The sequence below is a fragment of the Lampris incognitus genome, chromosome 7 (genome assembly GCF_029633865.1).
Source record: "Lampris incognitus isolate fLamInc1 chromosome 7, fLamInc1.hap2, whole genome shotgun sequence".
In the NCBI taxonomy this organism is placed as follows: Eukaryota; Metazoa; Chordata; class Actinopteri; order Lampriformes; family Lampridae; genus Lampris; species Lampris incognitus.
In genome coordinates, this window is record NC_079217.1 from 27,244,084 (window position 1) to 27,270,921 (window position 26,838).

At 44.4% G+C, this 26,838-nt stretch overlaps 1 protein-coding gene across 1 annotated transcript in view; it reads right to left on the minus strand.

The window, feature by feature from the left end:
- Nucleotides 1-1,470: 1,470 nt before the first annotated feature.
- mettl16 (methyltransferase 16, N6-methyladenosine) overlaps nucleotides 1,471-26,838 on the minus strand; it is a 44,323-nt gene continuing 18,955 nt past the window's right edge. Inside the window, exons 7-10 of the mRNA XM_056283886.1 lie at nucleotides 26,698-26,767; nucleotides 25,336-25,425; nucleotides 2,867-3,040; nucleotides 1,471-2,572 (exon numbers count right to left, since the gene is read on the minus strand). Of these exons, the coding sequence (XP_056139861.1) occupies nucleotides 1,865-2,572; nucleotides 2,867-3,040; nucleotides 25,336-25,425; nucleotides 26,698-26,767 (1,042 nt within the window). The 3' untranslated portion in view covers nucleotides 1,471-1,864. The remainder of the gene's footprint in view (nucleotides 2,573-2,866; nucleotides 3,041-25,335; nucleotides 25,426-26,697; nucleotides 26,768-26,838) is intronic.

A 26,838-nucleotide genomic window follows, 5' to 3' on the forward strand; every position in this document is an offset into this window, starting at 1 on the left:
GAGATTTAGAGCCATACCATTTGTGACCGCCCACAGACATATTCCCTCCCATGCAACATCGGCAGGGAACGGAGATGGAGACGACAACGGGGTTTTAATTTGACATCATAAGCGGCCTTTTTACACGGCGCTCGCCCCTTTGAATTGTCTCGCAAGCCCGGCTAGGAAATTTTACCGGTAAATAAATTTAAGAGTTGCTCCGGGTAATAAGAGCGACGGTTTGATGAGCGTTGAATCGGTTCCGTAATTTGCAAGCGACCAATCGCTGCAGTGTATTTACATCTCATTACCATATGATTACTAAAACCGCCAATCGCGGTAAAGAACAACAAGTACGGCGTTTGCACACATGGGCCAAAGCGACGCCGTGCCTCTGCGCACAGATCTCCCGCCTCTCAAACCCGATGACTAATTTATTTGCTCACGTTAAACGCAAACGACACCGACAGGGTTAAAATTCCAACCGTGCTCCCCCGTCCGTGTCTGCGAACAGAAAGAGACGTAATACAGCTTCGGTTTAATCATTAGCCTACTACTCGGGCGGAGGTAGATAGCGCTTATATTCAACAGAACGGCATTGAGCGCCATTCTCAACGTTATCCCCAACTACTCTGGTAACCTAGATTCTACAATTAGCTGACTGCGGCGGGAAAACGGAAATTGTGAATAACCAGAGAAAACCTGCTATTAACCCACCCACCAATTCCTTATTACATTTGCATGATTTCTTCCTGGCGTGACGCGCATCACATCCGCCCTCATCTCCAGCGGCGTGGTCACTGCCCAGCTGATTTCAAGGACACGTTTTCTTTCACTAGGAACCTCCGGAGAAGTTTCTCGTGCCTATGGCAGCTCTTGCAACACGATTGCAAGCACTCCCCGATTTAAATCGTCAACGTCTGAACTAATAATTTATATGGCCGCAGTCTCCACTACACTTGAGATATCAGTATAACATCAAACGCATTTTCATGTCATAACCCGCAGCCCTGAGATAGTGCGTGACATGTGTAGGAACAGTGGCGCCCGTCGTCTGCATGCTGACGCTTTACTTTCACATGATTTTCATCCACAGAAACTGACAGTGAAGTCAAAGTCCTTGTTTAGCATGCATAAAATACGCACACCAGAAAGTGAATCTGGCTTTTAAATTACTGACACATGCAGTCCCCCTTACACTCCTTTACCTCAGGCAGTATACAAGCCACATTATTGTTAATAAACAATTAATAATAATAATAATAATAATATGGAGGGTGACTATTAAACAAAACATAAAACAACCTGTGTGAATCACGACGGACCACAAAAATAAAATAAAATAAAATAGGAGCTTTATCAATAGACCACAGCCAATATCAGATGGAAGAGGATCGTGTGACCTCTGCTGGCCATACTTCGATACTACAATACAAACAGTCTAGGACGGCTTGGCACGGGTGAAATGATGCACACATTTTAAAACAGGTCAATATTTATTAAAAACGATTCCTTGAAAATTAGAGCTACAACAATACTAACCTGTGAGATGACTTGAAAGGGACACTCGGGTACATTAAATCCATACATACGACCTGAAATAACAGGCCACGTGTTACATGAGTATGACCTTTGCAGAAGTTACAACTTGGTCAAAAACAACCTTTGGTTCTCTCACAAACGGCAACTGAAAGAAGAACAAGTCAACCATGGGATCAACCAACTCAACCATGGGATCATTTGAAATGCATGGAAAGCTTTTGCATTCAGATATAACAGGAAGGCACTTGAGTCTACATTCTAAAAGTAATTTTATTGCTCAGATTTACTTGCATCCACTCTACTAACTAAAAAAAAAAAACATTTCTTCCATTACTCCTGCCATTCAGGGTTTTGCCACCAACTTTAAGAGTGTGTTCTTGAGGTAGGTACACAGCTGGTTCATCAGGTCTTTATTCTGGCCCTCCACCCAATGCATCTCAATCACTATATCACTCTCCTCCAGCGTTACATTGAGCAGACACTTAAACAGGAAGTGTTGAACTGCACTGGGGCTCAGGGGCCGCTTTGCTGGCACATCTCCCAGTGCGGTGCCTGTTATTGCCAGTGCTGTGGCAGGTCCTTCCTTTGGACTAGTTTCCTGTCCAGCGGCTGCTGCTGACTGTGCTGGGGCCTCGGTGAGGGTGGGAGATTCCATATCCACATCTTTGCTTGTTGTGTTCTCTAAAACCTCACTTTGTTCCTCAGTTGTTTGTTGAGGTCCTTTTCCACTCATTTTGTTGTCTGAGGAGCCACTGATGGATGTTTGCTTTGTTGGCGCCTGTGAAGCTGGAGCTTTGTCCCAGGTGCTGCTCTGGATGTCGCTGCTTTTTATGGAGGGTCCCTGGGTTTGGGAAGATGGTTCAGTGGCAGGGGCAGCTGTTGCCCTAGTGATTTGAGAGCATGTTCCAGCACTGGGCGGTGCTCTGGGCAGCTCTCGCAACTGACGTTTCTGTTCGCGTCGTTTCTGTCGTCCATGGATCCAAGTGTTCTCCACAGCGGTCAGAAACAGGCTCTGCTGCTGGTTTCTGCATGGGACTCGCTTGTGCAGCACCTGCAGAGAGTCAGACACACACATTGAGATGAAACGGCTGGATATTGTGTGATGTACGTCTATGTATTAACGTGTAAGGTTACATGTTTGAAGTAAGTATAAACTGATGCATAATCTTAACTAAATATAGAATTCAAGCAGTAATTTTACTACACAAAATTACTGTGACAAATTCAATATGCTTCTACATGTGTGTTATATTACTGAATTTTCTAATTGGAGAAATTCTCCAATATAAATATCGTAATATCTTAGTATCTCAAGATGTCATATTGGTGAATCCATATTGCCCACCCGTAGTTCAGTGAGTGTCTTTTCTACCAGAACAGTGACACCGTCCACAGGGCTGGAGGATGAGCAGCCTATCACAGAGGCCTTGGCCTGGAGCTCCTTCAGAACAACTTCCAAAAGTATGAAGGTCAGGGGCTTACGTACTTTATCTATCTTACGCTTCTTACTGGGGGGAGACTAAATCAAAAAGGGTAGAGAAAGAGGAAATTAAGCAGAATGAAGCATTTCAGATTTTTTCGAGACAAGCAATGTAAAACTTTGATATAAAAAAAGCTACTCTAAATAAATCACCATATAACAATTCTGATGACAGCAGCAGTTAATCTGCTATCCTACCAGCAGAAAAGCACCCCATATAATCTGAAGCTTTAAGATGTTTGGAAACCAGGGCCTGCCCATATAACATGGAATTAGGTTTCCAACTTTGTCGTCATTGTTCTTATTCCACTGTCTGTTTTTCTGTGTGTGCGCGTGTGATGCATAGCTTTTGATGGTTTCATTCGTGATTTTATTGAATTCATTTTGCTAATTTGCTCTTTATTGTTTTCCATTGTTTTGAACCAATTTTGCACTAAAACAATTCTGAGTGGACATTATCAACTCCTCACTGGAATTTCACTGCTGTGTGAATTGTACTTTGAAGAAACTTGATCAAGATGGCAAGAAACGTGGCAGCCGGGTGGTATGGCGGTCTATTCCGTTACCTACCGACACGGGGATTGCCAGTTCAAATCCCCGTGTTATCTCCGGCTTGGTCGGGCGTCCCTACAGACACAATTAGTCATGTCTGCGGGTGGGAAGCCGGATGTGGGTATGCGTCCTAGTCGCTGCACTAGCACCTCCTCTGGTCAGTCGGGGCAAATGTTCAGGGGGGAGAGGGAACTGGGGGGGAATAGCGTGAGCCTCCCACGTGCTACATCCCGCTGGTGAAACTCCTCACTGTCAGGTGAAAAGAAGCGGCTGGTGACTCCACATGTATTAGAGGAAGCATGAGGGTAGTCTGCAGCCCTCCCTTGATCAGCAGAGGGGGTGGAGCAGTGACTGGGATGGCTCGGAAGAGTGGGATAATTGGCCAGATATTGAATAATTCATTCATCCATTCATCTTCAGACGTATCTCCGGGGGTCGGGTCGTGGTGGCAGCAAGCAAAATACAGCACTCCAGATGTCCCTCTCCACAGCAATACCACCCAGCTCCTTCTGAGGGATCCCAAGGTGTTTCCAGGCCAGATTGGACATGTAGTCCCTCCAGCGAGTTCTGGGTCTACCCCGGGGTCTCCTCACAGTTGGCCATGCCCGGAAAACCTCCAAAGGAAGGTGCCCAGGAGGCATCCTAATCAGATACCTGAACCACCTCAACTGGCTCCTTTCAACGCGAAGGAGCAGCGGCTCTACTCTGAGCTCCCTCCGCATGTCCGAGCTCCTCACCCTATCGCTAAGGCTGAGCCCAGACACCATACGGAGGAAACTAATTTCAGCCACGTGTATCCGCAATCTCACCCTTTCGGTCACTACCCAAAGCTCATGACCATAGGTAAGGGTTGGAACGAAGACCTTCTGGCTCAGCTCCCTCTTCACCACAATGGTCCGGTACAACGTGTGCATTACTGCTGATGCTGCAATAATACACCTGTCAATCTCCCACTCCATCCTACCCTCACTCTTGAACAAGACCCCAAGCTACTTGAACTCCTTCACTTGAGGCAACAATGCATCTCCAACCCGGAGGGAGCAATCCACCATTTTACAGTAGGGAACCATGGCCTCAGACGTGGAGGTGCTGACTCTCATCCCGGCCATTTCACACTCGGCTGCAAACCGCCCCAGTGCGCACTGGAGGTCGCGTGGCTGGATACAACTGGGGAGAAAATGGGGTGTGTGTGTGGGGGGGGGAATCCAAAGAAAAGAAAAAAGTAAATACAAGGTCGGTAGAGGGCAACCTGAGTAGATGGGTATTCTACAAGGTCCGATTTTTGCGCAATATTTAACGTAGTCCTATGTTATAATTCACAACTTTTGTTATTTTTGTATTATGACTGCGCTTTATCATATTAAGGTGTAATTTACCCCAAGATGGGCCCCACCAAACAACCAGGAAAAGGCAAATCAATGATGACGGAGCCAGAAGCTTGTAAGATGGTGCTTGCTAACTTTGATACTAATTTGCTAAGTGAATTCCAAGTAATTGTCAAAGAAGTCATATGGGACGAAATCAGCTCTCTTCGTGACGAGATCCATTAAATCATTGACCCCATTAAGATGGCCTTAGCAGACCATGGAACAAGGATTGATGGTGTAGAAGAGGGTATGAACACTAGGTTTGGGCATCGAGAACTGGTTCCAAAATTCTGATTCCAAAGGAATTGTTAAGAAATTCAAAATTCGATTCTGCTTATCGGTTCCTAAATAAATTTTACTCGTGCTAAAGCTAGTTTCAGTTTCCGTGATGGCGGCATGCAGCTTCTGCCTCTGCAAGTTAAATGTGTGCCATTGTGGTGATACACAATTGAGGGTAGATTCACCAGGGGCTGCTGCTCCTTTAAGGCAGACGTTCAGAGTGCTGACGTAGGCACTGCTTAGAGTTTCCGGGGGTGGAGCCATGTTTGCAGCAGCCTAGCGGTTAGCTGGTTGCCACGAGAGATTGTGCTGTATCAGTGTCGTTTTGTGTGGCGAGTAAACAGAATTGACTCGAATCCATCTCTTCGTCTCCTCATTCCTGCACTTCCACACCATCATGGACCAGGGCAAGCGGCGGTTGAACGTGTGGCTTAATTTTGCCTTGAAAAATTAAGGTTTGGCACAGTGCAACACCTGTGGCAAAATTACTTTGTGCAAGGGAGGATAGGATGCACAACAAATATTGCCAAACACCTTCGCCTACATGGTGTACAAACATGGCTGGATTAACCCACCAGGGGGCCCGGGGGCATGCACGCCCATTATGCCCCCCCCCGTCAGATAGGCTATGCAAACAATACCATTGTTAAATGTAATACTCGACGCTATGCCAATCTGCATGGGATTCAGATGGCGACTACAAAGTACAACACAATTTTGAACTGCAAAACAAAGAGATGAGAATAGCAGCTCACAGCATCGCCTCTAACCTTTTGGGGCCCCTCGTGGTCTGGGGCCCCGGGGCACTTGCCCAGCATGCCCGGTCCGTAATCCAGCCTTGTGTACAAATTAACCAGTGTAACATGTTTGACACATTGTGCCGGTCTCCATCTCCTGCCTCAGGGTCCTCTTCAGCCAACCCTGAGCAAACAGCAAGCAGCACCTCATCGCAATTGGGTACGTGAAAATTAATAACGTTTGTGTAATTCGCAACAGCGAGACAGCAAACAACTTGTACATGAGCGAACTGTTATAAAATGTATGCAGATACTGACTTTTTTCCCCCCCTGTGCTGAACGCTTGCGTATACAGCCTGAGAAGGCAGATATGCTCATTTTTTCTAAACAAGAACTGTCTTAATTTAAGGAGTTTAATACCTGGTAGTCCAGACCAGGTTGTGACTGTGTCTTTACTTCTTCATCTTCATGTATGAAGACCGTTATTGTAAATGTAAATCTAAGAATGAGACACATGAATTATCCGTTCTTAAAATGGAATGGCTTGTATAAAGTTTTTTTAAGTACATTTTTCTTCTGTGAAATAAGCATGTGACCTGTTTGACCCCGCCTCTCAAAGAACTGGAACTGAGAATCGCTAAGAACCGGAATCGAAAAGCAGAACCGGAATCAGAATCAGAATCATTAAAATCCAAACGATGCCTGACCCTAATGAACACCTTAGCTGAATGCGTGGACATACTGGAAGCTAATCATATCGGGCTTGCTAATGCTACCAGTAGACTTCAGTCTAAACTGGACACGGTGGAAAAATTCTACAGGCATAACATCATACACATGTTGGGTGTTGAGGAGGGGCTGGAGAAGGGCAATCCCACGCAGTTCATTTTGCAACTTTTACTTAGCTTACTCGTTGGACATACTGGCCTTAAAGAACCAGTGACTCTGGACTGCGCTCATCATTCAGCTGCTCTGAAATCCTATGATGGTGAAAGACCTCGGCCATTCATCTTACGAATCCACTATTTCCAGGAGAAAGAACGGATCCTCCGCTTAGCAAGAGAGAAGGGCCAAAAGCATACTCCTCAGGGAAAACAAATCACATTTTCCCTGACTATAGTGTGGATCTAGATAAACGTAGGGCCTCCTTTAATGAGGTGGAATCTCTTTTTTGCAAGGCTGAAGTGAGATACAGGGCTTCTCTTCCCAGCCTGACTTTGCATCTGTATTCTGTATGTGTACATACAGAAACTTCATTCCATGGGTTGTGGTGGTGGGTTGGCTGTTATACATCAAGCTGACATCCTGGTTAAAGAACTTCCAGTAATAATGTCTTCTCATCTGAGTGTGTTGCTTTCACACTGGCTGTGTCAACACAGCTCCAGGTGGTCCTTGTCTACTGCCTCCCTAAAGCCTCCACTACCTTCATGTTTTAACTATCTGAGCTACTCACCTTCATCTGCTCCATGTCTCCATCTACACTCTTGCTAGGTGACTTCAATAGCCATGTAGACTCGAGCAGATGCACATTTGCCGCTGAATTCTTGTCACTGCTGGACTGCATTAACATCACACAGTATGTTCAAGGTCCCACCCATGCCAAAGGTTACACGCTGGATCTGCTGTGCTCTACTCTGATAACTCCCTCCCATCTGAGGTGCCTGGACCTAGCTGTATTCTATCATCATACCATCCACTTAACCTTTCCTGTCCCCCTGCTCGGAAGTTTACAAAATGTACCATTATGTTAAGGAACATCAAGACAGTGAGTGCACCAGCCCTGACTAACATGATAGCGACTCATATGGCCTCAGAGCCCCCCAACACCATAGTGGATGGCCTGATAGCCCGCTACAATGCAGCCTTATCCCTAAGCATTGACTCTCTTGCCCCCTCCATAATCCGTACTGTTTCCTTCTCCTGTCCAGCCCCCTGGTTCACCACTGAGTTTTGCACCATGAATTCCAGCGGTCATCAACTGGAGAGGCTCTGTAAAAGGTCCAGCCTCACTGTCCACCTCAAGGCCTTTAAAGATCACACGAAGAACACTCAAGAAGCTCTCTCCCAGACAAAGACGCAGTATTACTCCTCTCATTGGCAACCAGCAAAATCACCCGAGAATGCTGTTCTCCACCATCAACTGGCCCCTTGATGCCCCCCACCCCTCAGGTGCCCCCGACCTCTGCTCCCAGATCCTGTACTTCTTCCAGGCCAAAGTGGATTCTATCCACCTGCAGCTGCTAAATAATAAGCTTACACTCCAGAGTAGGTAAACACTCCAGTTATATAGCCCAGAAACAATTCTTGTTCTGTATGCAGAAAAAGCTTTTGACCAGGTAGAGTGGGATTATCTTAACCATGCATTTGGCAGATTTGGTTTGGGCAAAAATTCCTTTCCTGGATAAAAAATCTGAAGCGTCCAAGTAGTGTAGTGGTATATTCCGTAGCATACCAACATGGGGCTTGCCAGTTCAAATCCCTGTGGTTACCTCTGGCTTGGTTGGGCGTCCCTACAGACACAATTGGCTGTGGGAAGCCGGATGTGGGTATGTGTCCTAGTCGCCGCACTAGCGCCTCCTATGGTTGGTTGGGGCACCTGTTCAGGGGGGAGGGGGAACTGGGGGGAATAGTGTGATCTTCCCACACACTGTAAAGTCCCTTGAAGCAAATTTGTAATTTGTGATATTGGGCTATAGAAAAAAAAAATTGACTTGACTACGTCTCCCTGGCGAAACTCCTAACTGTCAGGGGAAACGAAGCGGCTGGTGATTCCACATGTATCGGAGGAAGTATGTGGTAGTCTGCAGCCCTCCCTGGCTCGGCAGAGGGGGTGGAGCAGCGACCGGGATGGCTCGCAAAGATAGGTTAACTGGCCAAGTACCATTGGGGAGAAAAAAAAAAAATCAGTATACTGCCCCAATGGCTCTTGTCCGATCTAATTCAATCAAGTTACTTCCCACCCCATCACAGCATCAGGTAGGGCTGTCTACTCTCACCTCTGTTATTTGTGATAGCTATAGAACCCCTCACAATAGCCCTGCGACATGAGCAATTGATCAAAGGCATAGAGAAATAAGGGCATGTCTCCTCCTCTACATTTCGGACCCCATTACTTTCCTTCCTCATAGTCTATCAACTCTGGAGCGTTTTGGTGTCATTTCAGGTTACAAAATAAACTTGAACAAAAGAGAATTACTTTTAGTCAATGAATAAGTGAGAAAACCTCTGCGTGATGAAGATTTAAATTGTTTCAGACCATTTCCCTAACTTAGGAATAAAAGTAACCTGAACATATAAGAAGTTTTTTGGAGCAAATTTTCTCCCCTTACTAAAACATACAAAAAATTACTTCAGCAGATGGTCACTCCTTCCATTATCTTTAGCTGGTTGTGTTAACTGTAAAAATTGATACTTTGCCTAAATGCCTTAATGTCTTTCAGTGTATTCCACTTTTTATTCATAAATTATTTTTTAATGTACTGGACAAAGTGATATTTCATTATATTTGGAATGGTAAATCTCCTAGAACTTGAAAGGAATACTTGCAAAGAACAAAAGCTTCTGGTGGCCTACCACCGCCCAACTTCCAGATCTACTACTGAGCTGCAAGTATATGAAACTTAGTCTATTGGCTTAATAGTTCTGCTTTGGACTCCCCAGGTTGGGTAACTATAAAATCACTGTATTGTAAACAGACCTCACTAGCATCTCTGCTCCGTATGGCACTACCGCTAACAGTCACACCTTTCAGTAATAAACCATTCGTATACCAGTCTCTAAGAACTTGGATATGATTTAAGAAAAGGTTTGGTCAGCAATCAATATCAAAACTTGCTCAAATGAACAGGAATTATGTGTTCCCACCGTCTTTGACTGATTCTACATTTAAATTATAGGAAAGACAATAGATACAATCAATTAAAGATTTATATGTCGACGTTTTTGCCTCCTTAAATCAGGTATCCCAAAAATACCATCGTTGACCATCAGATTTTTTCCAGTATCTACAAATCCATGACTTTATAAATAATAAAACATCCCAATTTCCACAACTGCCACAGGAATCCATTCTAGATGAGTTTCTAGAAATAAAACCCCAGAATGAAAGGGTTATATCTAGAATATAAGACATAATCTCAGCCATTAATTGCCCTTCCCTTGATATAATTAAGTCCCTATAGGAAAATGAATCAGAAGTTGAATTGTCAGAGGATGATTGGCCTGGGTTCGAATTCGGCCCAGGCCCTTTGCTGCATGTCATCCCCTCCCTCTCCCCTGCCTTTTCTGTCTCTCTCTCTCTACTATCACTATCCAATAAAGACGGAAAATGCAAAAAAACAAAAAAACAGCAAACAATTAAACGGTATGTTTGGAGAATAATAAGAATAGTAATGTTGCTAATTTGGCCAATGATAACTTAAAATCAATGAAAACATTATGGAAGTGTTTCAAAGATTTGAGATGGCTTCAGCTTGTAAAAGTATCCTTTTTTATGCTGCGGATGGACTGCACACTTTCCTTAAAGTTGATATGTATAATTCTACTTGAATTGTGGCACCTATCATTTATTGATGTAGCTAACAACAAATAAAAGCACTTTTGCTGACATGTCATTTTGGAAGGCCCTAGTAAATATCACTGTGATCACACTCGTAGATATCGCTGTGATCACACCATAGTTTGCCGAGGACCATGAGCACAAGCAAAGTCTTTTGAGATGTGGGCTTCAAACATGAACAAAAACAACTAACCTGACTCTTGTATTTTTGAAAGCAGAAATCTGGGGAGTGGGTGGGTGAGTGGAGTAACTTCAAACACAACCACAAGTTTCAACCACAACCAGAAAACCCTGCTGATATTTACTAGTCACATTATGGAAAACATATTCAGGAGAGCTGAAATATTACATATAGCACCTTTCAATCAAAAGTGGCACAGTACTGTGTCCTTATTCAAGGAAAAACTTAAACCTATGACACACTGCTCCTGTTAACACTTATGAACTGCATTTATATAGTGCTTTTCTAGTCTACCGACCATTCAAAGTGCTCTACAATGTACGCCTCACACACACAGCCATACACTGATGGCAGAGGCTTCCATGCAAGGTGCCAACTTGCTCATCAAGCAGTTAGGGCTTCAGTGTCTTGCTCAAGGACACTTTGACATGCTCTCTGGAGGAGCCGGTGATCAAACCAGTGACCTTTCGATTACTTGACGACCCCCTCCACCTCCTGAGCCACGCTGCCCCACTTCATAACTTGTGCAGACTCACAAGTTTAAAATTACACTAAATGCGTGAGCGGATGCGATGGCACAAATACTCAGAAAAAGTGTTCAGTATCACTAATTTTCATTGGCTAGGGCAAAATTATTTCTATTTCTATAACTATTTCCAATTACCATTAAGATGTTAAAGAGTAATAGTCTATAGTTAAGGAGAGCTGGAATCTATGAATAGTGAACTTGTAAGGAGCGAGAAGGAAAGACAGATGGGCAGTAGAGTTGTGGAAAGAAATTATTCTTTCAATTCAAGAGCAAAAAAAGAATAACACAAAATGAACAGAAAAGGACAAGAGAAATATTGATAACTACTGTACCAAATGTGAGCTGATGGAGTGAGTGAGAAAGAAGAGAGTAAATCAAGTGTTCCTGGAAAAGGTGACTCCCATTTTGTCCTTTCAAAGCTGTGACTCAAATCTTTGATATTTTCCTTTATCAATTTTTCTGCTTTGATCTCCATGAATTCTCAACAACCCTTCGACAGCCTCCTAAATGAAAGTGGTCATCTTAATTCCCATTTACTAACATTTTAGACTGCAATGCACTTAAAGGTGCCATTAGTCTGTGACATCTGGTTGCTAATAGGCAAACAGGGTATCGGGTACCAGAGAGCATTCCTCACTACTTAGAAGGATGAGAGCTGATGTAACATGTCTAAAATAAAAGCAAAGCAACTTATGTGCCTTTTTTCCATACAGTACATTGCAGATTTCCCTAAAAGAGAGAGAAAAAAAGATTAAGATGCATTGCATAATTCTTAATTAAAGGACCAAGTCTGCATTAAGTAAAAATACTGGATGTTACTCAACATCGGCACATATTTCAGGTTACCAGTTACTTAACGTTAGAAGTGGACAATGGCAAAGCTACACTTAAAAGAAATATCATGGGCGGTGGGTGAAGAGGCTGATCATGGAGTCGCTTATTTTGGTGCAGTGTGGGTGGTGGTAGTTGTGGGATTGGTTTGGGCCTTTTTGGTGGAAACTCCCTCCTTTCTGAGTCTGCGCTTGTCTTTTGCAGCATGGCAGAGATCATTATTATATAGTGCAGCTCCTTCCCGGACAAGTTTTCTCCAGGTCGCCCTGCTGGTTGCTGTGTCCTGCCAGGTCTTAGGGTCTATGTGGCATTTTTTGATGTTCGCTTTGATGTTATCCTTACACCTTTTCTTTTGACCTCCCGGTGCATGTTGTCCTGTGAGAAGCTGGGAGTATAGGACTTGTTTTGGAAGGCGAGAGTCAGGCATACAGATGACATGGCCAGTCCATCTGAGCTGGTGTTGGGCAATGGTGGCAGTGATAGAGGGAATGCTAGCCTAGCCCCCCCCCCCCCCAGGTGATCTTGAGGCTTTTTCGGAGGCACCTCTGATGATGTGCCTCTAGTGCCTTCAGGTGCCTGCTGTATGTGGTCCAGGATTCTGAACCATACAGTAGGGTGAGCAACACTACCGCTCTGTAGACCAGAATTTTCGTCCTGGCCTGGAGGTCACGGTTTTCAAAGACCCTTTTTCTCAGTGTTGAGAAAACCCCACTGGCACAACTGAGGCGGTGGTGTATTTCCTCATCAATGTTAGCTTTGGAGGATAGGAGGATTCCGAGATACGTAAAGTGGTCGGGTCGTTTTTATGTTAAGGGCCAGACCAAGCTGTTTGTATGCCTTGGAAAAGCATCCAGAATGCACTGTAGGGCCTCATCTGAATGGGCCACGAGGGCATTGTCGTCAGCATACTGCAGCTCCATGATGGATATGGTGGTGGTTCTGCTTTTAGCCCTGAATCTGTTGATGTTCAGGAGTTGTCCGTCGGTTCTGTACATGATTCTGACTCCTTGAGGCTGGTGTTTACCCATAAGATGGAGGATAGCAGAAATGAAAATGGAGAATAGGGTAGGAGCAATGACACAGCCCTGCTTGACTCCAGTGTGAACCCTAAAGGGTTCCACTTCATCTCCACTGCCACTGAGTACTGTGGCTGACATATTGTCATGCAGTAGTCGCAGTATCCAGATGTATTAGTCCGGGCAGCCAATTTTTGCCAGAACCAGCCAGAGCCTGACAGTTCACAGAGTCAAAGGCTTTGGTGAGGTCTATGAAGGCCATGTATAATGGCTGATTTTGTTCCCGGCATTTTTCTTGTAGTTGGCGAGCAATGAAAATCATGTCCATGGTACCTCTATTTGGGTGAAATCCACTCTGAGACTCAGAGAAATATAGTATTGTTATATTAGTTATTTGTTAATATATATGGGAAAAAAACATGTCACCCAAAATCCCAATCTCAAAATTGTGTTGTATGTGAAACTACAAGCCCTCACCATCAGCATGCTGGTTGAATCTGCTTAATAGGAGTCCAGAGCCCCATTGACCAAGACTGGTGTGCATCCGGAAGAGCTCATCACATGTGCTCGGATAAGCTTTAAGCCTGCAAAATCAAGGTCACTAGCGCTGTAAAAGGGAAAGATGGGTGACAAGTTTTTTCACTGGATAATACATGAATCCCGTCATTGACAGAGAAGCCAGTCAAAACCGGAGACACAATATTTGACTGAGCTTTAGTGACGTGACAGTCATAAATACTCAACCCCAAAAGGAACTGGAGGCTTCGCTAGCAGCAACAGGCAAGTTCAAGGGCTGGGTTAACCAACTGTTTCCTCAAAAATCTTCTGGCTTCTTGTGGTGCACAAAGTCCAACTGATGCCAATTGAGAGCTTTAAGAAAGATCATCAGCTACTTCCACAGGTGGCTGGGTCTGTAATGCAGCCTGAGCAGCAGCACCCTAAATTAAGTCTAAATGAAAAGTTCACAGTCTCCCATACAAGAGAAGCACTGCAACATAAGAAATCCAGTGACCTCAAAGTATCTTATGCTGGCACTGATGCTAGGCTGGGAAGTGGTGGGCAAAGGATGCAGTGGAAGAGGCTGAATCCCGGCTGAGACACAGTGTGCGAAAGGAAGCATAGATATCTACACGAGTGGGCCGTGGGAGCTTTTCAACACCTCACTAAGATAAGAACCAATGCAAGGACAGGTGCCAACTTGTCCAGCAGGTTTAGGTAGGTGTGGAAGAGGCACACACCAGCAGGATGGTAGGGATGTGCCAAAAGGGAGCATGGATAAAGTGGTAGCAGTTGTTGGAAGATCTAATCTGTTTTTTGGCAGGGAGAACCCCAGTCAATAAAGTTCATGATCTGGACAGTCTACAACATCCCACCAAGTTCATCTTTCATTTTCTCCTGGGGCAAGAACAACACTACATGCCAGTCATCCCAGGGACCCTTGGGTACATCCTGACTAGCTGCCTAAAAACTGTCAGAGAATGCCACTACTGCTAATGACATCAGAATCAGAATCAGATTTTATTGGCCATGTAAGTTTACACACACATTGAATTTGACTCTGGTTTCATGGCACTCAGTGTACTTAACATAGAATAACAACACAACAATCTTCAGATATATATACACAAGGATTCGGACACAAAGGACATAAACAGGTCCTTAAGGATTTTGCTGATCTGCTCTTGCGTTAGGCAGCACTATTTAACCAGAGAAGCTACTAGTTTGTGGTGTTCATTTTTACAACTCGCTCAGAGAGCAGTGTTGACACAACCGTTCATCAACAGGTAGGCACGATTTTCGGTGGCGACCTGTTTCAATGGCTAGGCTGTGCTCAATGAGTCTGTACTTTGTCAAGGTGGTTCTCAATTTTGTATCAGATACTCTGGTCAGATAATCTGTTGGTGTGTACTGTCTATTTAGGGCCAGCTAGCACTGCATTCTGCTTTGTGTTTGAGTGTTCCAATTGGTGATAGAATTTTGTTTTATTCACTTGTGAATGTTAATCATTGTAAATCACATTTCAGTGGCCTTACACATACAAAATAGGTAGCGATTGTACAGAAAACGGCTTGTGTTCTATTGTAACAGGTGTTCGAAATTCAGATTTGACCAGAAATGTGAAGCGCTTTGAGTGGCTGTTGTAGCTAGAAAAGCACTATATAAAATGCAACTTGACTTGACTAATGCACTTGATGTGAAATGGACTCTTGACCATGGTATACTACGACTACTTCTACTGCTTCATATAATGCTACTATGGCATGGTTACTATGTAGCAAATGTTGGGCAGCATGGTGGTACAGTGGTTAGCGCTGTCACCTCACAGCAAGAAGGTCCTGGGTTCGAACCCCGGGGCTGTCCAACCTTGGGGTCATCCCAGGCCATCCTCTGTATGGTGTTTGCATGTTCTTCCCATGTCTAAGGTGGGTTTTTTCTGGGTGCTCCGGTTTCCCCCACCATCATAAAGACATGTATGTTAGGGCTAATACTTCTGTCTGTACCCTTGACCAAGGCATGGCAAGGCAAACTGGAGTTGGTCCCCGGGCGCTGCACGGCGGCTGCCCACTGCCCCTAGCTACACACCTAGGATGGACTAAATGCAGTGTAATTTCCCGACAAATTAAGCACCTCCACCCAGCAAAATAACACATTTTATTTGTTAAAGTGGGGGACAGCCACAGTAACAGCCTCAAACACCTAATAGTTTGCTAACAAGGGTTTCTTAAAGGTCAAACAAGAAAGCTGAAGTACCCGGACACTGTGGCAGTGACCTTGCTCAGGCCTGATGTGGTCCTACTGTCAGAAACATCCAAGGAGGTTTTCATAATTGAGCTTACTGTGCCTCAAGAAGATCGGATAAAGTAAATCAATGAGAAGAGAGCAAAGTTGTAGGGACCTGATTCAGTGATGCACCACCAGGGTTGCAGAGCATAGTGTGAGACTATAAAGGTTGGCTGAAGAAGCTTTGCTGCACAGTCACTCTGTGTAGCATACACACCTCTCAGTATGGCTGGTGCGTCATAAAGAAAGACCATTCACAACCACCATAAAAGCAACTGAGCGAGCTTTTTTTGATGGCTGGGGATCAAGTGGGCTGATCCTTGGACCAACAACAGTCCTTGGACACAAGCTGGGACTTGATCAATCCCTGGCTCAAATGCCTGCGCAAGGCTGTCAGATGTCGACCCAAGACACTCAATAATCCACAGAAATTTCACCATTGATATGTCATGGATGTGCATCACTAGATTTATAATAATAATAATAATAATGAATTACATTTATATAGCGCTTTATCTTGACACCCAAAGGGGGAAACTCACCTCAACCACCACCAATGTGTAGCACCCACTTAGGTGATGCATGGCAGCCATTTTGCATCAGAACGCTCACCACACATCATTTTGAGGTGGAGAGGGAGGAATTATTGAGTGAATTACACGGAGGGATGATTAGGTGGACAGATGGCGAGAGCCAGTTTGGGAATTTTGCCAGGACACCGGGGGACCCCCTACTATTTGTGATAAGTGCTATGGGATCTTTAATGACCACAGAGAGCCAGGATCTCGGTTTAAAGTCTCATCTGAAGGGCGATCATTCACGGTCATCAGCTATAAGTGTAAGCCATACAACAAAATCAAGGCTTATCAAATAAAAGGAATAATTTCAGCTTATTTTTTGATGTATTGTCCATAACCTGTACATTTTCCCTCAGAAACCTGCTCGCCAGATTCTACAGTCTGGACCTAAACCCCAATGGGTTTAAATCTCAAAAAAGTGAAAGGGACACTGACTAACTCTAGTACGTAAATTCAAAACAAATAGGTAGATTGAATTACAATAATAAACTATTTAAACAAACAACAAATGAGATTTAAATCAAAAGGATAAACAAAAGAAACAATAAAAACGCATTTCTTTTCTGCCTTGATTTATGCCTGTCTCTTCTTACTCACATTTTGAAACAGGATAAAAAAGTGGTGTAGATGGAGGGGGACAGTGATGGTGGTGTGGGTTATACTGAAGGTGTCGGTGTTGTAGTAGAACATCGTCTACCCAGAGAGTTTAGTTGGCTAATGCTTGTGTCTTCTTTCTACTTGCCTTTTATGTTATTGGTCTGACTCCCTGGACCCCACGTGTGTCAACATTCCAATACAGGGCATTGTTGGTGTGTCTGATGCTACCATTTGATATCAGAAAATCGGGGTAGAGGGGGAGGGTTGTAATAGTTTCATCCCAGAAATAGGGGACAAGAAGCGGGGATAATATGAATTAAAATTCATATCATGATATTTTCCTCTGTGTGGACAATAACGATATATCGAGTTATATAAGAAAAAAAGTTCTAAATCACATTTTGTGAGCCTATTTAAAACAATAGATGACAAAAGACTGATTTTCATCTTAAATAGTCAGAAAGTACATAGCATGCAATTTTTCTTCACTTCTGTGGTCTGAAGACAGTGCAAAGACACAACATGAATAAAGGTATAAAAATTTAACAAAAATATTATGTACAATCCAATAAAACAAATATTTCAAATACTCTAGATGTCAAGAAAATGAAAACTATAATTCTGCATGGAAAGTAATAATTTTTCCTCCAAAATGTTCAGTGTTGCACTTTTACAGCATAACTGCTGTATGTGGTAAACAGTCACCTTATCAAGAAATTTTGGACTGTTGCAAACTATCACAATATTACAATGACCAAAATCTCAGACAATATCTAATCCCATATCATGATGTTGATGTTATATATAGTACCATGAAAAAGTATTTGCCCCTTCCTGATTTCCTCTATTTTTGCATATTTGTCAAACTTAATTGTTTCAGATCTTCATACAAAATGTAACATAAGATGAAGAGAACCCGAGTAAAGAAAAAATTCAGTTTTTAAAATAATAATTTCTTTTAAGGAAAAAAGTTATCCAACACCAACCGACCCTGTGTGAAAAAGTAACTGCCCCATAGTCACTCAATCAACCAAATTTTATTGATCAGTGGATTCAATTAGAGCAGACACACCCAGGCTTGATCACTGCCAGCCTTGCTTACTCTAAACATGGCTTATATAGAAACTTACCATCAATGTGAAGTAGACTACAAGGTCTCAACAAGCAGCACACTATGTCGCCATCAAAAGAAATTATGTAAGAGATGAGAAAAAAAGTTGAGGTTGTCATTCTGGAAAACTTTAACGCCATTTCTTGGGCATCCGGGTAGTGTGGTGGTCTATTCCGTTGCCTACCAACACGGGGATCACCGGTTCAGATCCCCGTGTTACCTCCGGCTTGGTCGGGCATCCCTACAGATACAATTGGCTGTGTCTGCAGGTGGGAAGCCGGATGTGGGTATGTGTCCTGGTCGCTGCACTAGTGCCTCCTCTGCTCGGTCGGGGCGCCTATTCGGGGGGAGGGGGAACTGGGGGGAATAGTGTGATCCTCTCACGTGCTACATCCCCCTGGTGAACATCCTCACTGTCAGGTGAACAGAAGCGGCTGGCAACTCCACTTGTATCGGAGGTGACATAGTAGTCTGCAGCCCTCCCTGGATCGGCAGAGGGGGTGGAGCAGTGACCAGGAAGGCTCGGAAGAGTGAGGTAATTGGCCAAGTACAATTGGGAGAAAAACAAGGGGGGGCACTTCTAAGGCTCTGGGACTCCAGCAAACCACCATGAGAGCCATTGTCTCTAAATGGAGAAAACTTGGACCACACCAGAGGTGAATCTTCCCTGGACTGGCCGGCCTACCGATATTCCTCCAAGGGTACAGTACAACTCATCCAGTAAGTCACAAAAAAAAAAAATTGGGTTATGAAGCAAGACAATGACCCAAAACACAAGAGTAGATCCACCTCAGGATGGCTCAAAAGAAACAAAATTAAGGTTTTGGAATGGCCTAGTCAAAGTCCTGACTTGAACACCATCAAGATGCTGTGGCAGGACCTTAAATGAGCAATTCATGCTCGAAAACCCTCCAATGTCACTGAACATCAATTCTGCAAAGAAGAATAGGCCACAATTCCTCCACAGCAATGTGAAAGACTGATCTCCAATAGGAAGCATTTGATTGCAGTTGCTGTTGCTAAAGGTGAACCAACCAGTTACTAAGTTCAGGGGGGCAATTACTGAGTCACATGGGTGATATGGGTGTGTGGCATTCAATAAATGAAATTATCATTTAAAAACTATATTTGTGTTTACACAGGTTCTCCTTGTCTTATATTACATTTTGTATGAAGCTCTAAAACCATTCAGTGTGGCAAACATGCAAAAATAGGGGAAATCAGGAAAGGGGCAAACACTTTTTCATGGCACTGTATAGTATCAATATATCGCCTAGCTCTAAGAGACAGCATAGATTCTCACTCTCAAAGCAGCCATGTGAGGCGAGTCAGGTGACCTTTCCCAACTTAGGGAAATACCAACACATTCTCAGCTCAAAAAAGAAACATTTAAAAAAAAAAGTTTCCAACATCTTCAAAACAAGAGGATGATTAACTGCAACCAAACAAAACCCAATTATGAATGAGATAAAACCAAGCAAATGCAAAATGTAGGACCAACTAGTTTCATGACATGCAGCAGGATTGCTTCTTTAGAACCTGTATCAGCAATGTAAAGGCGGCATCAGCACACTTTTTAAATATCATTCCTGTCAGCACACCTCTAGTGCAAAGAAAACATGGCAACACAAGATGGCAGGCGAGGGCAAGTTATAGATGCACGCCACAAGAGGGCGCTGCATCCATCCAGTCAGTTTAACCCAGATCTGCAATGACACGGATGACATTGAGCATCGCTGCTTACTTCTGATCTGCCACTATAATGTCCTGATGTAATGGCGGCAAATGTCCTTATCTAACCGTTTCAGTACACAACCGCTTTGCAGCAATCTACTCTCCCGCATGCCCACAGTAGCCTATGGGACAGCCTACACCTGCTAGTCCATACAGGCCCGCTGAAAGGGGGAGAAGATGGTGGGAGTACGCAGTGGGGAAAAAGAGAAGACACATCAGACAGCATGGCCAACTGACCTAGAAACAGAACAGGGGGAGTGCCCGCTGCTACTCACGCTACTGCAGTAATCAAGGAACCAAGCTGCTGTTGACCCTATGTTAATTTCCCTTTGTCTTGTCATCATTACAGTATTGACAAAACTAACACCCGTTATTAAAAGGCACCGTTACTCCATCTTATTTGTAATCCTGCCCATCAGTTTTCTGAAGATGATAATCGGGTTGGTGTGGATACACCTTTAGAAGAAATGGCTTATGGGTTGTCATGTTAGTCGGAAGTCAATGTTTTTTTAGTTTGCGAGCTTGTTAGAGGACTGCTTTAGGGGTTTCTTATCATTTCCCAGCACCCTGCTCTTTATGCTCCGAAAGCCCTTTGGCTCAAAAGAGAGAGAAAAGAAATCAATAAAAATCCAATGGAGCAAATGTGTGCATGTGTGTATGGCGCATTCTCGGCATGCATATGTGCACAAACACAATGTTCCATACACACAGCGAGCATTCAGAGACCAACACATTCCTGTATAGATGCAAAGATAAAAGGGCTATATAACATGTGTATTCTGGCAAGTGTACAATTTTAAGGTCTCCTCCATTGGATAAGGTCCTGTTCTGAAACTGCCAATCTCTCACCTCGCTATTTACCTAAATTATCTGACTTGTCCTCCCTCACCTCATCCTACATTCAAACCCGCACGCACGCACGCACACACACGCACACGCACACACACACACACAAGCCTTTTATACTGTGAGCTAACTTGTCTTGTTCATGGGTAATGACACCCCTACTTTGAAAGCCTGTCGTAATTTTGAAAACGGGGGACAGTGAAAGCCTACGAGTTTGACAGAGGGCCTGTTTTTTTCCAGATAAAATGTCATTATTCAATTATCCATCGCCTTCCCTCATATATGCATGCAGGTACTTGACATGTGCACACACACATGCACACACAAACACAGGCAGCTTACAAAAAGCCTGATGTCAAGCCAACCTTCAGGCAAAGAAACTAAGTATTCTTTGCCTGCCCTCCTCTTTCCTACCTCCAATGCCTGATTGTGAGCCCCCAAAAATCCCACAGTGCCTCTGGCTCTCTGGGGCCTATCTGAACCCTCCCCTCCTGCCAGGGGCTCAGTCACATGACCTTTTGACAGAAAAACAACAACTTGCCAAAGGCCAGTGGGAAATCACAACATCTTCTGTCTACCATTCTAATTTATTCCTCACTTTCTTCAGCTCAGATCTCAATCTGCATTGTCATTATCTTCTCCTTTTGTGTCATTATGTGTAGTTTCATTTGCCTCCCTGTCTCACTTCCCTTTCCTTAGTCTGTTTCCACCTGTAACATCCTCCACATCCATTCTCAGCAATCAGGGAGCATGGTGGGAATGAGTTCAAGAGTTTTATTGTTCTGTATATTAAAAAATAAATGCTTTAAAACCTAGTTCAATGATGTCAACCTGCAATGGTGAATGCACCTATCCTTCAGGTAACAATTAGGCAAATCCAATTCAATCAATAACACATTGTGATCTTGGTTCATTTAGAGGACAGCTTCCTTGATTAGATGTCAGACAGCGTTGTGATGTCAGATATTGATTAGTTCATTAGGTATGTTGAAACAGCCCCCCACCCCACCTTCATTTTAAAGAGCTGAATTTCCTCTTGTCAATATGTCTTTAAAAAGAACTGCTTCTTAATTAACCTGGTGGGTTAAATAAAGGTAAAAAAAAAAAATGAATGAGAGAGAAAATTAACTATTACAGATGGGTTTGCATGATGGCTTTCTCGAGGTGTGAAAGACTTAAGTAGGTCATAGATGTCTGCATGTCACATGTAGACAATATCTAACATTCATGAATGCCCCACTCACACACGTATGTATTTCCAGCTATACAACATATACCCATATGAGAACACACACAGGCAGGATTACAGTCATCCATGCATGGAAGTAGCCATACACAAACTCATGCACGCAAACAGCCAGGTGGGGGAAGGGGATGGCGGGGTGTCTCACACAACCCAAGTCCCACTGTGTCTGCTCCAGTATGACCAGGGCTGTGGACAAAAGTGGAGGATAGCGGATGGGGTGGGGGCAGAGAATGTAGGCCAATCTTTCTACTCAGCTGCTTTCATGGTAAAAGGCAGCAGAGACTATTGGAAACAGTCATTAAGTATACCTTCAATGCTCTACCTGATGACTGCCTACAAACCTTTTTCTTAAATCTGTCACTATCTTTTTTATTAATTTACAAACCCACCCTTAATAAGCTACCGTTTTATTTATCATCAACTTTAAGAATTAGAAATATGGGACACCGTGCACATTCACAAGAATGTATTACCTTGGATTTCCCATATATGAATACGGAATTGGGAAAAGCTGCATTCACTTACAATGCTCCACAAAAGTGGAATAAGCTTCAGGACTCCCTTAAGTCAGACAACTTTTTAACCCAAGAACAGTTTAAGCTTCTGTTGAACGATCTTTGTGTGGTTTTTTTTCTCCTTTTGTATTTTGGACATCATTTGTGTTGTGTCTGTGTTGTATTTATGTTTTGTATAATGAATGTTGAGGGAATCGGCCATACTAAATTGTCCCTAGGTATGAATGTGTGTGTGTGTGTGTGTGTGTGTGTGTGTGTGTGTATGTCGGCCCTGTGTGATGGCCTGGCAGCCTGTCCAAGGTGTCTCCCCGCCCGCCGCTCAATGACTGCTGGGATAGGCTCCAGCATCCCCACGACCCTGAGAGCAGGATAAGCGGTTCAGATAATGGATGGATAGATGGATAATGAATGTTGAAGGCCAGAAGGGCTGCAGCTTCGGCGGTCACGGAAGCAAAAACGCGGGTGTGGGAGGAATTCGGCGAGGCTATGGAGGAGGACTTTCAGTTGGCCTCAAGGAAGTTCTGGCAAACCATCCGGCGACTCAGAAAGGGGAAGCAGGGCTTGACTCAGGCTGTGTTCAGCCAGGGAGGGGAACTGTTGACCTGGACTGGGGATGTTGTCGAGCGGTGGAAAGAACAATTTGAGGAGCTCCTGAAGCTGGCTAAAACTTCCTCAGTGGAGGAGGAAGAGTCTAAACACTCAGGGGAAGCCCCACCCATATCCCTGGTAGAGGTCTCAGAGGTAGTTAAGAAGCTCCTCGGTGGCAAGGCGCCAGGAGAGTCGTCCTGAGATACTGAAGGCTCTGGACATTGTTGGGCTGTCTTGGCTGACATACCTCTTCAGTGTCGTGTGGAGGTCGGGGACAGTACCTATGAAGTGGCAGACTGGGGTGGTGGTCCCCATATTTAAAAAGGAGGACTGGAGGGTGTGCTCCAATTATCGGGGCATCACACTGCTCAGACTCCCTGGGAAAGTCTACTCTAGGGTGCTGCAAAGGAGGCTCCAACCGATTGTCAAACCTCGGATCCAGTAGGAACAATGTGAATTGTGTCCTGGCCGTGGAACAACGGACCAACTCTTTACCCTTGCAGAAGTTGTGAGGGGGGCATGGGAGTTTGACCAGCCAGTCTACATGTGTTTTGTGGACTTGGAAAAAGGCTTAAGACCATGTACCCCGGGACACTCTGTGGGAGGTACTGCGGGAGTATGGGGTACCGGAGCAGTTGCTACAAGCCATCCGGTCCTTGTATAACCAAAGTGAGAGCTGCGTCCGCATTCTCAGCACAAAGTCAAACACGTTTTCGGTGGGTGTCGGAATCTGCGAAGGTTGTCCCTTGTCTCCGATTCTGTTTGTGATATTCATGGACAGGATCTCAAGGCGCAGCCAAGGTGAGGAGTGTGCCCATTTTGGGAACCTTGGAATTGCATCTCTGCTCTTCGCATATGATGTGGTTTTGTTGGCTTCATCAGAACGTGATCTCCAGCGTGCAATGGGGCGGTTTGCAGCTGAGTGTGAAATGGCCAGGATGAGAGTCAGCACCTCCAAGTCTGATGCCGTAGCTCTCTACCGGAAAATGGTGGATTGCTCCCTACGGGTTGGGGATGAGTTGTTGCCTCAAGTGAAAGAGTTCAAGGATCTCGGAGTCTTGTTCACGAGTGAGGGTAGGATGGAACGGGATATTGACAGCCGGATTGGTGCAGCATCAGCAGTAATGCGGACGCTGTACCGGACCGTTGTGGTGAAGAGGGAGTTGAGCGGGAAGGCAAAGCTCTCAGTTTACCAGTCAATCTTCATTCCAACCCTTACCTATGGTCATGAGCTTTGGGTAGTGACCGAAAGGGTGAGATCGAGGATACAAGCAGCTGAAATTAGTTTCCTCTGTAGGGTGTCTGGGCTACGCCTTAGAGATAGGTTGAAGTGCTCGGACATCCAGAGGGAGCTCGGAGTAGAGCCGCTGCTCCTTCACGTCGAAAGGAGCCAGTTGAGGTGGTTCGGGCATCTGATTAGGATGCCTGCTGGGCGCTTTCCTTTGGAGGTTTTTCAGGCACGGCCAACTGGGAGGAGACCCTGGGGTAGACCCAGAACTTGCTGGGGGGACTACATGTCCAATTTGGCCTGGGAACGCCTTGGGATCCCTCGGGAGGAGCTGGAGGGCGTTGCTGGGGAGAGGGACGTCTGGAGTGCCCTACTTAGCTTGCTGCCACCGCGACTCGGCCCTGGAGAAGCGGCTGAAGATGAATGAATGAATGTTGATTCTACAATTTTTTGCACATACTATTGTGTAAATTATTTTTGATTATGAATGCAGGGCACCATTGTTAATGAGAGCTTTGCTCTCAATTGGTCTTTCCCTGATTAAATAAAGGCTATCTAATCTATCTAATCTCCTTTGGTACCGTCTCGCTCATGATTCACACTATTTCACACTTAACTCCGCTCTCTCTCTATGATGCTTTAAAAAAAAAAAACAATTTACTTTCTCTTTGTTTCTCTGCCCTCTCTTCATTTCCAACATTCTCTCATTGCCTAGGGAGCATGATGGCATGGCACGCTTGCTTGCTCCTGCCCCGGCAACAGTTGCCTAGATACAGCATGTTAAAGACAGACATACATCTCCCCAGAGGGCTGAATAAGTGCATCTAATGGAATGGGCTGGAGAGGAAGAGGAGGTCACAGAATGAAGCGAGAGAAGGGTGAAGGAGGGAAATGGCCACAGACTGAGTGCATTAATGAGGAAGTGGTGTTTGGAGCAGCAAGTGGGGACTGGTCCATGCCCTGGGATGACTGCAAGACTAGCTGCTGGATCAAAAGGGGGCAGCATAGTTGGAATTTTAAAATAAGCTATGGACGACCCTACCCATCTGTTTCAATTTACCGGAACGATTACGTCATCATAGAAACTCCAGGCCAGCGCCCAGCGCATGGTTCGTCCCTGGCAGAACTCCGTATGGGTCACCTTAGGCACCTAGGTATGCCAAGAATACAAAACAAAGAGGAAGTCAGACACAAAAGACAAGCACAGATGACACAGTTGAATGTATACATAAACACTATGTCCACATTAACTGCTGGCCTTAGCGAGTTATACGATGCTATTTGGGAGTAAGAAAAAAAAGGCTGCACCGCATACATGAAAAGAACACATTTGCACATATGATACAAATGCCCCTTTGAATACGGTTTCCACTATGCATGATGGACAGATGGATGGGTTCAAGGTGTGGGCTGTCAGGATGTAATTGAAATTATCCACTTAATATTTTCTCCCATGGCTGTTTCAATCGGCAAGAGGAGAGTAAAATGTGTCACTGTGACAAAGGTCAGAGGTCAGGAACACTATATCAAAGTGACAGGGGGGCTTAGAAATCAAATGATTAACCTCTGAAACATTTACTTAATTAAACAAGCTTCAGAGAAAAGACCATCACTGGAAAGACAGAAAACAGCAGGGGACCAAGCTCACACAACATTTGCATATTAATTAGACTAGGTTTCTTTTTACGTATGCTGTAAAATGAGTTAACATCCTCCATTCTGGACGATGGCCAAGGCTGCACTCATGCTGATGAGCAGTAACAGCACCCAAAACCCTGTGGAGGGGGAGGAGGGGGCAGGGTCTGAAGAATGGCAGCAAGGGGGAGACCACGAACAATAAGAGGTGACTAACAGGAATTCTACCAATGCCTGTGGGAGCTGCTCTAATAGCATTCTGTTTGAAGTCATGCCCTCTGAATCAGGTTTCTTTGTAAATGTGAGTGGAGTGAGTGGCATAAGTGCAGAGGCTAACTCCTAACAGTCAGTCAGTCATCATGTGTTAGCCTATTAGGTGGTCTAACTAGGCTAACGTACGTTAGCTCTACATTGCTAGGCGACTCAAGTCACCCACAGCTAATGTAAATCAGCTTAATTGTGGCTGCTCTGTTACATTGCTTTACTATAATATTAGAAAGGGTTCATCTTTTATGGTTCACTAGGAATCTGCTGTTTCCCCCAAGCAAGAGGACCCCCCCCCCCAGTTCTGGCAGCAAGATCGGGTCCCAAGAGAGCTAAGTTAGTCTGTGCAAGATGGAACGCAAGGCGCTATTTCAACAAGCTGTAATCCAATCCTGCCCAGGGGACAGGAGATAAGTAAACATACGCTCTAAAAATACAAGAAACTATGCCTGCTTTGTAATATTTATTGAATATGCATGTTTGTTTTTCAGTTTGTTTTCAAATGCCTTCTCAGATTACTCACCCCTTGTTTTCTCAACTCCTCTTTCAATGGTGCCAAGCTGCATTTCTTCCCCAACATGCAGCTGTACCACCTGCAGATGGAACAATCTATATTAACTAGTCTGTTTGTGTGTGTGCGTGTTTGTGTGCACATGTGCAACAG